Here is a 14,435-nt window from a genome sequence, read left to right as displayed (position 1 = left end):
GCAAAGATAGGGAATGGTTTAATCCCACTAGACACCAGGATATTTTCTACTTGCTCTTTGTTCTAACTTGCTGTCCATGATGAAATAGAAGACATGGAAAAACACGTAGTCAAAATAGCACCATTTGCACAGCTCCCAATGTGCACAGGACAATGTCTTTTGGCACACTGACTGATGAACGCTGGTGCTCCCTGTGACTGTGCGTGCAGCCTTCTGCTCCCATCTGTTGGTGTGTTACCAGACTAGTCTTGAAATTTTTTGATACCATCTCTTATGTTTACCAATCACTGAAGTAGACACCACTACTCTAGTGATCTCCACTAGCTTCAGGGTCCTGTGTTAAACAGCTACCCTGCTACTTTCTGAATGCAAGAGGTTGACCACTCGCTGAGGGAGCCATTCTGAGAATGCTTTGCATTTCCTGAATAAACGCAAAGTGTTGGAAGAGATGGAAGATGCGATTCATTCTCTGAATGGTGCCCATGCCAAGCGGCCAGCCACCTGTGCTTAGAATGCAGCAGAGCAGCTGCTTGGTATGGGACTCAGAAGAAAGTGGAGATCACTGGCATAGTGGTGCCTACTTCAGTGATTTCCAGCTTCCAGGGGTATCAGTCAGGTATGGTATGTGCACAGTGACATTGGTCCAACTACTAGACCAATATATACAATATCCATACCTGGAATTCATATTTAATCTAAAATATAGAAAATTTTTGTTCCTGGGTTTACTTACACTATAAAGATAGAAAAGGAACCCCCACATCACCAACCTCTTCAAAATCCTACATTTGCACCTGGCTGGTATCTGATTGGTTCCTTCAGGCAACAAAAAGATTTGCATTTTGGCCAGTAAGTTTATCCATCAGTACCAATCATTACAATGTATTCCTCTTTATACAGATATATGCTGGATATACAAAATGTTCCTGATCAGGAAACAGTGACCAGACATTTGACATTTCACTACACAACATTATTTCTATGTGAAATCATAAGCAGGGCAACACAAACAGCTTAAACAAGCACAGCGCTGATCTGATGTCTCGGAAAATGATTCCAGAGAAATGGCTCTGCTCACACACTGAGCCCTGGCAATTGAAAGACAAACTGCATAATGGTCTGTGTCACGGCGCACTGGTACCACATGTGGAAACGAAGATCTTGTTATGTCTCCAGGAATAATACCTGTCTTTCTCCACTAAACTCTGCTCAATATGCCTGCTTGCCTGCCACAGAGCTGCTTGTCTGTTATCTAAACACAAAGCTAAAAGGCGGAGGAACAGATACATGTCACACTCCATTTTTCTGCACGGAGATCCTTCCTTTCAGCTTTCTGACATACATTCTCTGCAGATGGGCTGACAACATAAAAGAGAACTCCATACAAATTTAGAAATAAATGTGCAAAGCTATGCTTTTTTTTGCTTTTGGGTGCACCTTTTTCTTTTAAAGCTGAACTCCAGTCAGTCAATAAAATGCACACACGCAGCAAGGGTTAAATGCTGGTTTACAGCTCAACTCCGGGCACAAATAAAAGTTACATTTCAAAGCATTCCTAAACAGCCACAAAGGATATAAATCTTTGTGTGCACAAACTACCTTTGCAAACTAAGTTATTACTGTATAAAACTAGCAGTGAGACACAGCTGATTTGTGGGAAGGACCCAGCAGATCTCGTCCACTACAGGCTGTCTGCAGAAAACTGCATGAGGGGGCGGAGACAAGACCAGTCATCCTGCACAAGGAGAGAGAGCAGCAGTGACCGGTCTTTATTACAGGAGTTAGCTTAACACTGGATTACTGCACAGATCTGAAAGAAAGACACAAAGCACACTATGATTCAAGCATGAACAGACATAACAGACATAACTCTTTTATTTAGACAAAAAATTTACTTTTCCTTGAGTTCAACTTTAAGCTAGCAATACATCTACAGATTTCTTTTGTTCAGCCTGCGGGCTGTAATGTGCAGTGGCTACCATCCAGCCTTGATTGAACTTAAAGCAGAGCTCCACCCAAAAGGGGAAGTTCCGCTTTAAAAACTGGTCCCCTGCTCCCCATTAAGGATTGGCACCTTTGGGGGTCAGGGGGGGAGGCGGGTACCCGAATTTGATACGTACTTGCTCCCACTTCTGCTCCGATCACCTAGGCGATCGGAAGTGGAAGGTGTCCTTCCTTCCTCCCTCCTCGTAGTCTTTTGGGACACATGACAAGTCCCAGAAGACTACAGGACCATTCAGGAAGCGCAGCGCTTCTCGTGCATGCGCAGTGGGTACCCGGCTGTGAAGGCGCAAGCTGTCACAGCTGGGTGCCCATACTGAAGATGCCGGTGCCCAGGGAGAGAATACGGCCGGTAAAACGGGCTGCAGGGGACACACCATGGGATCGTGGGACAGGTGACTGTGTGTTTTTTTTTTTTTAAGTCAGCAGCTACAGTTTTTGTAGTTGCCGACTTATTTTTTGCCAGCGTGAGTGGAACTCCGCTTTAAAAAAAAGAAAAATTCCCCGCATCGTGATAGTCCTATGACCCGCGCCATGCATTGACCTGGTCCCGAGATTTTCTATTCTCTTCTGAAAGTCAAACGCTGTTTTGTGTGTCCCTGAAAGAAAGCGATGGAAAATCCAAAATTACAAAGTTGTCACTAAAATGAAAGGTGACCAAAGGATGCTGAAGACGCCAGCCAGGGCGCTCACAGGCATCACATTGATGGACGAGATCATAGTGGATTTTAGTTCCTCAGTATAGCTTCTGGAAGGTTTTTATTGTTTTCTGTGTCCCTGTTGTCACCAGGATAGAAAGCAATGGGAAATCTAAAATTACAAAGTTGTCACTAAAATGAAAGGTGAAGTCAAATCTTCCAATAGAGACACGTAGTTGCAGCAGTCTGCTAACATAAAATATACCCTCACTCTACCTGTGACATTTTGTTGTGTCTCCAGGAGAAGAAATGAGGGGAAATCTACACAATGAAAGAAAAACCAGAAAAAAAGGTTCTATCCTTCCCTTATTAATTAAAAACTGTGAAAACAAATTAGACTATAGATAGAGCTGTGGGAGGCAATCTGGCCATGTTGTCCATTTGGAAAAAATCAAGTATGATCTTTTCACTGGGGTAAAGCTAATGTAGTTGTTTTTGTTTTTTAACAGACAAAAGCCGTCCCATACATGACAACCTCAGTGTGGTTAGATGTCATCTTGCTGACAACAATGTTACCAGAAAGTGACAAAGGAAACCACTAACCCAATGCATTGACTATCATCTGTCCAAACCATCTTGCAGGAGCAGACAGGGACCCAGAGACCAGGGTGCTGATGCTACTTCTACAATTCTTCTCGGCAGTTGCCCACAATTTTTTCATCTGAATTTGACAGTTCTGGCCACTGTGGCACATCATCCAAATTTGGGATCAAAGGAACTATTTCAGAAACAGAGAGAAACAGCTTCTGCTTTAATAAAAGCATTACGGTTTGGTCTGCCTCCATTCAGCACTCAGCCCCAGGCTAATGGTTTTAGAATTTACAAGACAGAATCACATGAACTAAGGTGCAGCAGACATAAAGGTCCTGATGAAGTACTGTTTGTTAAAGCAAAGCTGTGAGTAACGTGTTTCGGGTGCCCCAGTGACCCCTTATGCAGGAAAGTTCTAATATGCAAAGTTTGCCACTATTAGCCCCTCCCACAAATTAATGACCAGTAAAGTTATCATAGTGTGGAGCCAAAGCAAATGTGCATATTAGTCCTGAAGAAACGTTTAGTAAAATTATAATCTGACATGTGAATCTTAAAACAAACATGACCACGAATACAATACTGGTGAAGTGCAGGCACCTGTCATTAGAGATCAGCTTGTGATACATTATCATGTCCAGAATGGAAAAATGGCCTCCAACTGACCGGAATGGATTTCAAATGGCCTTGTACACTAGCTCTAAGGTAAATTCATGGTAAACATACAATGGTCTTTTCAGCGACACATACTAAACTACATACTGATCTCTATAGTGACCCTGGCTAATCTACATATCAGTCTCTATAGTGACCCTGGCTAAAATACATATCAGTCTCTATAGTGACCCTGGTTTATCAACATACCATTTTCTATGGTGACCCTGGCTAAACTACATACCATTCTCTATGGTGACCCTGGCTAAACTACCTACCACTCTCTATGGTGACCCTGGCTAAACTACCTACCACTCTCTATGGTGACCCTGGCTAAACTACCTACCACTCTCTATGGTGACCCTGGCTAAACTACCTACCACTCTCTATGGTGACCCTGGCTAAACTACCTACCACTCTCTATGGTGACCCTGGCTAAACTACCTACCACTCTCTATGGTGACCCTGGCTAAACTACCTACCAATCTCTATGGTGACCCTGGCTAAACTACCTACCACTCTCTATGGTGACCCTGGCTAAACTACCTACCACTCTCTATGGTGACCCTGGCTAAACTACCTACCACTCTCTATGGTGACCCTGGCTAAACTACCTACCACTCTCTATGGTGACCCTGGCTAAACTACATACCACTCTCTATGGTGACCCTGGCTAAACTAAATACCATTCTCTATGGAGACCCTGGCAAAACTACATAGCAATCTCTATGGTGACCCTGGCTAATCTACATATCAGTCTCTATAGTGACCCTGGCTTATCAACATAGCATTCTCTATGGTGACCTTGGTTAAATTACATACCATTCTCTATGGTGACCCTGGCTAAACTACAAACCATTCTCTATGGTGACCCTGGCTAAACTACAAACCATTCTCTATGGTGACCCTGGCTAAACTACATAGCAATCTCTATGGTGACCCTGGCTAATCTACATATCAGTCTCTATAGTGACCCTGGCTTATCAACATACCATTCTCTATGGCGACCATGGCTAAACTACATACCATTCTCTATGGAGTCCCTGGCTAAACTACATAGCAATTTCTATGGTGACCCTGGCTAATCTATATATCAGTCTCTATAGTGACCCTGGATAATCTACATATCAGTCTCTATAGTGACCCTGGCTAAAATACATATCGTTCTCTATGGTGACCCTGGCTAAACTAGATACCATCCCCAGGGGGAGTTCTTGTGCATCTCCCATTCTTTTTGATGAGACGTCTTGGGTGAAGCAGAGGTTGTTGTTGATGTGGGGTTTTTTTTATTGTTTAAAGACATGTTTTGGGCTTTGTTCCTTTCCCCCATTTCTGTTTACATCTGGTCGGGAAGGAATAAGATGTAAAAAGGAAAAACCAAGATATTGTCAAAAAAGTTTTGGATCCTTATGGTCTCTGTTTTGTTTGATTACCATTTCTGTTATTTTGTTTATTATGGGATCTGCGTATCCACATTATTCTATATATATGTAATCCTGCTGTTGCAGTAATATCATTATGGATTCTGTAAGTACTGTTCCATTTTCTCTATTATCTTGACAATAAAAGTTGTTTGGATTAAAAAAAAAAAACGACATACCATATATGATTAACCCGCACCTAGGACAACCAAATCATCAACATACACCCAATACTAAATGCAATCATGTGGTAAACCTACTAATATGCTGCTGCTTCTAGTCAGGTGAAAAAACTGCTAAATACAGACAACGCACATAAAGCGCTGCCTAGTGGTATAGAAGCAAGGTGTAATTCAACAAATACAAGTGAATAAAATGACCAAAAAATGCAATTCAACAAAATAACCAACCTAAGTGCTAATATGAAGTGCAGATACTAGAGTTCACAATCTACACCTATTAATAGGCTTCTGCTTCTATGCAGGCAAGACCTGCTACATTGAAACCAAATACAATAAAAGTGCTGCCTAATATGATAACATGTACTTAAATACAACACAGCAAAAAAAAAAAAATTTTTTTTTTTAAAGAACTTCAAAGTGGAAAATAATGTCCTTAGTGGCAATAATCAGTGCAGGTGCTTCTGTTGCAAAAACATTAAGTGAGTCGTGCTCCCCTCCTGTGTGCCCACCGAGTCGCCAGATATCATTGACTCTTATGGTTAATAAGAGTCATGCACGCTTTGGTGGAGCATGTGGAGTTCCTGCTGCGCTTTTATTGTATTTGTTTTTAATCTACAGGCGTACCTCGGTTTACGAATTTAATTAGTTCTACGGGACTTTTCGTATTTCAAAAAATTCGTAAACCGAAATGCGGTTTCCCATAGGAATGCACTGGAAACCAAATAATCCATTCCAGAGGTCAGAAAAAAGTTTAAAAAAAAAGTCTTTTATCTGTTCAAAACTCTTTGTAAATGCATCGAAAACCAATTAATCCGTTTCGGAGGTCATAAAAAGGTCAAATGAAGTTTTATCTGTTCAAAACTCTTAATATTGTGCACTTTAAAAGCATAAAGGGACATGATTAAAAAAAATGCATAAATGCACTGAAAACCAATGAATCCATTCCAGAAGTCAGAAAAAAGTCAAATAAAGTTTTATCTGTTCAAAAGTGCACTTTAATGGCATAAAGGGACAAGATTAAAAAAAATGCGCAAATGCATTGGAAACGAATTAGTCCGTTCCAGAGGTCAGAAAAAAGTAATAAAAATGCTTATCTGTTCAAAACTCTTTATAAAGTGCACTTTAAAGGCATAGTACTGTACAGGGACATGATTACAAAAAAATTATTTACAATGGATTTCATTTGTAAACCCAAAATTGTAGTGTCACACTATTTTGGCCTCTGTATTTCTTCAGTTCACATGGCGCTGCCTCTTTACCTTCTGCTGAACACATCTCTGCCTAGAACTTTGGTGTAGATGCTGATATTTATAAAGCATGGCTGACCTCCTATGACTTGGGGCCAGATAAGTCCATTAAGCAGTGTACACTATCCTTGGTGAGGGGAGAACAGTTGGTGATAGTCTTTGGAAGAACTATAAGTCTGTGATATGGACTTTTAACACTTTTTGTTCAAATTTATATTTATTTGATTTCTATAAATTTGTACTTTACTGACACTTTGTTTGATTTACATTTACTTGATGTTTATTAATTCATGTATTTGCATATTGCACCTTTTTAAAGGGATAGTGCACTTTCTTATTAAACTATATTCCAGTCTCTTCAGCATCGCCAGCTGAACTACATACCAATCTTTTCAGACACCTTGGGTAAAATAAATATCAGTTTCTTTATCAACTTCCGCTAAACTACATGCTAGTCTCTTCAGCAACCCTTGCTAAATGACATACCAGTCTTTTTAGCAACCCTGGCTATATTAAATATCAGTCTCTTCAACAGCCCCAGCTAAGCCACATACCAGTCACTATCCTGGTGCCCTGGACGCGATTCCCTCATTGAGCAGGGTTATATAGCAGGGTCTGTGGTTTATAATGGCTACCACCTAATAGCATTTTCAATGTCTACATTTTCCTCATCATCTTGAGTGAAAAGCAATCCATCTCTGACAAATGAATCAACATTACTGTTTGACCCACCACTTTCAGCATGTGTTAGGTAATACTTTAGATTTATGCCTCATGCCCATTATGTCACATTTCCAAAGATACAACAATAATCGACACTACTGATCTGCTTACTTTAGGCAGGTGTTACGGCAGTGGTTCTCAACCTGGGGGTCGAACAACCCGTTCACAGGGGTCCCCTAAGACCATCAGAAAACACATATTTCCGATGTGTAAAGAGCAGCTACTGTGTAGAAAGCAGCTGCTGTGTTGAAAGCAGCTACTCTGTTAAAAGCAGCTACTGTGTTGAAAGCAGCAGTATTGGAGGTAAAACGACACTCATGAATTATAATTACTGGGTAAATAATTTTACGGTTGGGGGTCACCACAACATGAGGAACTGTATTAAAGGGTCACAGCATTAGGAAGGTTGAGAACCACTGTGTTACGGGATACAGAAGATTGATACAATGTATTAAACTTCCATCAAAAGTGCAAAACACCACTAGAAGTTCAGTTTGGCTGCCAACAGTATTTTCAAAAACAAAACACTCAATAAACTAATGGTGGCCATACATGCTTCAATAAATAGATCACTGATTGACGATTGATATGCGACACGCAGGAAAGTGGAATACAATCAATGCTTGGAAGATATGATCATAAGTTATTGATCATATCTCCGTTTCCACCAGGCAATCTCGAAATCCCATTGAATTTATTACCGATTCATTTCAGCAATGGCCGATCGACTCAGTTTGACCAAATCTGACCTTAAAGTGTTACTAAACCCAGTACCCTGTATTCACTATATCTGCTCTCCTACAGTACACAGAACATGGAAATGCAATTATTTTAGTAAATATGAACTGCTAAATACCTTTTCTCATCAGCAGTATATAGCAGTCTTGTGACTTCTATCAGTGTCCACCAGAGCACTGGTTAAAGCTTGTAGAAGGAGTTTTCTTTCTGCTTTAGGAGGATGCATAACCCCGGACCCTCTGTCTGGACAGTGCTGATTGGCCCTGTGCTGATCATGTGCACTCTCCCAATAAAAAAAAAAAAGCTCTCTAGCCACATCCCAACCGCCCTATAGCAGATATACTGCTACAGGGTGCAGAGGTGCGCAAAATCACATATATATATATACATGGATTTTGTGTCTCCTCTGTCAATCACTGATTACCCGCTGACGCCCGGAGATTACCGAAGATCTCCGACGGGGAGGAGGGCTGCTTTGTTTACTAACAGTCCTCCTTCCTGTCGGCTCGGCACACTGCTCTGGATGGCTGTGCACAGCACAACCATTCAGAGCAGTGTGCTTACAGTGACGCACCAACACACGCCCCCCCAGTAAAACACACCCAACACACAGTTAACCCTTTGATTGTCCCTGATGTTAACCCCTTACAGCCCAGTTCCGTTAATACAGTGTCAGTGCTTTTTTTTTTTAGCACTGATCACGGTATTGGTGTCACTGGGAATGTCAATGACACCAAGTCAGTTCCCCCCAGTGTCAGAATGCCCACCGCAGTCCTGTTATAAGTCGCTGATCACCGCCATTACTAGTAAAAAAAAAAAAAATCCAGTATATCTACACCGCCATTTGTAAACGCTATAACGTTCACGTAAACAAATTAATTTACATGTACTTGGATTTTTTTTTTCAGCAAAGACATGTAGCAGAATACATTTCGGCCTAAATTTATGACAAAATGTTATTTTTTTTTATTTTATTACTGGACATGTGTAATAGCAAAAAGTCAAAAATATTTTTTTTTCTCAAAATTGTCAACTTTTTTTTTTTATAGCACAAAAAATTTAAAAAAAACGCACAGGCGATCAAGTACCACCGAAAGAAAGTTCAATTTTTTGGGGAAAAAAAGGAAATAAACTTCATTTGGGTGCAGCGTTGCAAGACCACGCAATCGCCAGTTAAAGCAACGCAGCACCATAACGCAAAAAATGGCCTGGTCAGGAAGTGGCAAGTGGCTAGCAATACACACCAAACGGAGCATGTGCAGCTTGCCCCCAAGTCTCTGTTCTATCAGCAAATGGATTGGGGATAGTAGAAGAAGGGGAAAATCGCAGAAGACAAAAATCAAACTGCCTTTTTACACAATGTGGAAGATTAACCCCTTAGGTTCCACAGTGAGTATAACAAGCATGCTTTATTGCATATACAGACTGATTTTACTGTTGTGGGTTTAGTAACACTTTAACCTGAGTCTAAATCGATCATAAAAAGAAGTAGTTATAGCTATTCTCTAGGCTTCTGAGTTGATCGTTTCTCTTCGAAACGCACTTTGATTGGATAATGAATTTGAAGCAAGTGTGGCCATCATAACACCAGCAAAATGCACACAAAAAGGACATTTTAAAGAACTCCTACTTTTATGATGAGGTTCTTGTACTTGTCCAACATTTCTTGGTCCTCGTGACAGCCAGAAAGCAGTTGCCAAACCTCTGCTCTTAACGCCTCGGGTACTCCCCCACGCTTCACGAGTGATGACAGTCCCTTTGGCCTGACGCTCAGATTGCTGTGCCTGCATGATGACAAAGGAGCTGAAGTTCAGCAGAAGAAGGGCTTCAAGGTAAACAAACACTGCTAAAAATATGTGCAGCTTACCAGGGCAAAGTAAATATTCCAGTGTATTATTCCAAAAGGATTATACAAACCCATGGTATAAATATCACAAAATAAACAGCAAGTCAGATCGCTGCTGGACTTCAAACTACAGCCGAGCGGGCGCTTTACTCAGCTTGATAACATATCGTCTTATCGCTGTGCCAGTAATCTACCACATACACAGTGACAGAGCAGGCAGATTTAACTGTTCCAATGATTTTCATAGTAACGTTGTTAACACACACACAATTGGGGAGAGATATTTAAACTGGGGTGCACTGAATTTGGTGCAGCTGTGCATAGTAACCAATCAGCTAGCAGGTTCTGTTGTCAAAGTTTTAGCCTGGGTTCACACTACAGCGGTGCGGTAAACCCCATGTGATTCGCACAGGAACCGCACCGCATTCCTGTACAAATCACATGCGATTTGTATGCGGTGCGATTAGAGCCATACATTTTGTACGGCTCTATTCGCACCGCACCAAAAACGTACAGGACCCTTTTTTGGTCCGCACTGGAATAAGATCGCATAGGTATTTACACCTATGCGATCCGATTCTGCACATCACACATGCAATTTGTATGCGGAGCGATTAGAGCCATACAATCTGCACATCACACATGCGATTTGTATGCGGTGCGATTAGAGCCATACATTTTGTACAGCTCTATTCGCACTACACCCGCACCAAAAACATGCAGGATCCTTTTTTGGTCCGCACTGGAATCAGATCAAATAGGTGTTCTTACCTATGCGATCCGATTCTGCACATCACACCGTGTTTTGCGGACCGATGTCGTGGTGTTGTTAACTAAACATACACACCCGCATCGGTTCATATGAATGGGGTGCAATTGTGATGCAGTGTGGAATTTGCACTGAAAACGCTACGAATTCCGCACAGCACAAGTGTGAACCAGGGCTAAAGGATAAGTTCACCTTTTGGACAAAAAAAATAAATGGACATTTTTTTGCAGGTAAAAAAAATGTGACTTTATTATTTTTGTCCAAAAGAGCATTGCATCAGCGATCAGTAGATCACTGATGCCATGCAGGTCTCCTGCAGACCTGTCAGAATATCTGCTTGCTGTACGAGACGTACGGTACAGCAGATATTCTGAAAGGAAGCTTCAATGAAATACCACAGTGCTGTGGTAGTTCATTGAAAACTACAAACCCTCAGCTGCTAAGGTTGCCAGGACTTGTAAGCACTCATTCACTGAACTCTGTGAATGAGTGATGTGGCCATGTGTGCGGAGCCCCGCATGGCCACGCGGTTTTCAAATCTGACAGGTAGTATAGGGAAACGTCTCCTTGTACTATCTGTCAAAGGAAGAGGGGGGGGATGCTGCTGCTGCAGCTATAGTAACATGTTACATGTTCCACCCTAAAAATGGATGGAACATGTAACATGTTCTAAAGGTGAACTTATCCTTTAACCCAATACCTTCAACCTGATGTGGTGTTAACCCCAGTGAGCAATAAAAAACTAGCAACAATAGAACTCTCTCACTTTGGGCCCTCAGAATCTGATGGCAAGGCTTAAATCTGAAATGAAAGCACTTTGACCAGGGTAGTCAATGTCCCTTTAGGTGCATTGAGGATTCTTCTGCAAGCTCGCTGGGGCCCAGTTGGTGCACAAGTAGACAGTGATGAAGGTGACAGTTTTGGACAGAATTAACAGAAAGGGGAGGAAGAAGAAAGGACACGGACTTTCCCTTTGTGTAGCACTTGACTTGGATGTTGTCTCCTTTAATGCACTGGGAAAAGGGTAGCTTTAGACGAATAAAGTGTCAAATTGGCAATAGGGCTTGTTGACACAAGGGCAATCAGTAGATTGCTGATGCCATACAGGTCTCCTGCAGACCTGCCAGAAATTATGCTAGCTGTACGGGATATATGGTCAAGCAGATATTCTGACAGGTGGCTTCAATGAACTACCACAGCGCTGTGGAGCGCCGTGGTAGTTAACTGAAAATTAAAGGCAAACAGTCGCTAAGACTGATGGGACTTGTAGGCACTTATTCACAGAACTCTGTGAATGAGTGACGTGGCCCCACACAGCTACGTGGTTTTCAAATCTGACAGATAGTATGGGGAGACTTCTCCCCGTACTATCTGTCAGATAGAGGGGGGAGGCAGCTATAGGCAGCTATAGGCAGCTATAGGAACATGTTACATGTTCCACACTAAAAACGGGTGGAACTTGCAACATGTTCCAAAGCTGAACGTATCCTTGAATTCAGTGGCCTCCAAACTTTCTAAGCAAAGAAGAATTTTACTTTCCTTCAAACTTTAGGGGGGCCAGACTGTGGCCAGTGGGAATAGGATTTCTTTCTGGCATCAAGAAGAGTAAACAGTATCCCATCTTTGGTATTGGGGGGGATAGTGCCCCATTGTTGGTGTCAGTGGCAGGAATTATGCCCATTGTTCGGTTTTAGTGGGCAGAATAGTGTCTCCTATCTGTGGGATGAATAGGGCTCCAAGAGCCAGATAAAGACAATCAAAGGGCCGCATCTAACCCCCGGGCCACAGTTTGGAGACCACTACTTCAATTGAACAAGCTGACGCTAGAAGCTGATTGGTTACAATCCACAGCTACACCAGATTCTGCATGCTCCAGTTTTAGTAAATTTCCCCCAATGAGTGGATGTGGGTGAAAATGTTCACTGCAGGTTATGAGCACTTGTGACATATTGTATACAGGTAACAAAATTTTCTTAGTATAGCTCTCAGATGGTACATTGCATTCTAGCTGTCAAAGTATGATTGCCACTAGGATTACCTTGAAAGTACAAACTTTGACTAAAGTTGGCCATACACTAGTAGTATTTCATTAGAAATTTTTCATTTTATTGTTGAACATATTTCTATTTTCTAAAAAAAAAATATTTTCTTACGAAATACAAAATGTAGCAGTGTTTATAGAAAATTTTCATTTGAAAAAGGACATTCATTTGATTTTCTAATTGTCATTGGGATCAAGTTGATGTTAGTTTGCAACCACAGTGACTAGAAAATTCGAAGGAGCAGGATGGAAAACTTTTTCTCAAACAAGCAAACTTCTGTGCAAGTTTTTCATCTGATAAATTCCATTCACTCCAAAATTGAATGTTAAAAAGCAAAACAAAATTTTTAACTCTTTTTGAACGATATTGGTCAAGCCGTAAAATGAGAATGTTCATATAAATAGTCAAATGACTCTTCATTTGAAATTGTGCTAGCATCTACCCAGCTGAAAGCAGTATTAAACCCAAAGCAAACATTTATTATACTGTAGCTTACCAATTCTTAGATACGATGGCTGCATTTGTTTTCTTTTTTAGGTTTTCTTTCCTTTATTTTCATCTGGTGATCTGGCCAGTAAGTCAGTTTTTCAAAAGAACCAGATGCAGATTTAGCAATTAGCTGGTAGAAACAAACTATTTAACATTTACAGGGGTGCTTGTAAAGATCAGCTTTTATGTAAAACGTTTTTTACCAAAAAAAAAAAAAAAAAGCACTGCTGCAGTAAGGCCTGGTTCACACCTATGCATTTTTTAGTGCTTTTTGCAGAAACACACTACAGTCCATTTAACATGGTTTCCTATGGGACATGTTCGCATCTATGCGGTTTCAGCGGTTGCATGTTTGGTAAGGGTCAGAGACTTTTTCCCCGAAGCAGCTTGCAACAAGCATTGGTGTGAACCAGGCCTAATTGCTTAGAACGTATTACCTTGATTTCGACTTTAATTTGCTAGTACAACTAAGGCCTTGTTCACACCTGTGCGTTTCATGTATATATGGTGTGCTAAAAAAGAAAAAAAAAAAAAAAACAGCCCATGCTGCATCTTTGAGTCCCTGTCATCAAAAAGCGCACGCTCCAAAGTTCAATGGTAGCATGACTAAAATGCATGTAAAATGAACCTAAATTGCAATGTGCCAAAAACCCACTGCACAGATGTGTACTGACCCTAACTCTACCATTCCCTTTGATAATGCTGCTGTTTCCATTGCTCCTCCATACAGAATAGAGACACTCTAAGGCTAAACTCACATCTGTACGGGTGGTGCAGCTGCGGATCTGCACGAAAATCCGTGCATCCGCACCACCCTTTTAGAAATGCGGACCCACGGGCGGGTGCCATTAATTCTAATGGCACGCCGCCCGCACTGGAAAACGCAACTGTACTGGGAACAGAGGTTCCTGTGCGGGCTGCGTTTTCAGAAGAAGTGCAGGAACTTCTGTGCATGTCACGGGGCACGGGAGTCCATTCAAATGAATGGACTCTCGTGCCCGCGCAAAACACAGGCCACATATATGAGAACCGGGGCTAAAACAGGAAGTATGCTCCTGGCTGGACCACCAGGTGAAAATAAAGGAAAAAAATCA

General features: G+C 41.4%; 1 protein-coding gene across 1 annotated transcript in view; it reads right to left on the bottom strand.

Moving 5' to 3' along the window:
• Positions 1–9,825: 9,825 nt before the first annotated feature.
• Positions 9,826–14,435, bottom strand: part of LOC149462827 (rab GTPase-activating protein 1-like) — a gene marked incomplete at its 3' end in the record, with an annotated part of 162,451 nt that continues 157,841 nt past the window's right edge. The window contains exon 13 of the mRNA XM_089676349.1: positions 9,826–9,979. Coding sequence (XP_089532475.1) covers positions 9,826–9,979 — 154 coding nt within the window. The remainder of the gene's footprint in view (positions 9,980–14,435) is intronic.

The sequence above is a fragment of the Staurois parvus genome, unplaced genomic scaffold (assembly GCF_062004578.1).
Source record: "Staurois parvus isolate SC_StPar_1 unplaced genomic scaffold, SC_StPar_1.0 ptg000166l, whole genome shotgun sequence".
In the NCBI taxonomy this organism is placed as follows: domain Eukaryota; kingdom Metazoa; phylum Chordata; class Amphibia; order Anura; family Ranidae; genus Staurois; species Staurois parvus.
Note: the sequence above shows the minus strand (reverse complement) of the source record. Positions and strands in the feature narration are given on the sequence as shown.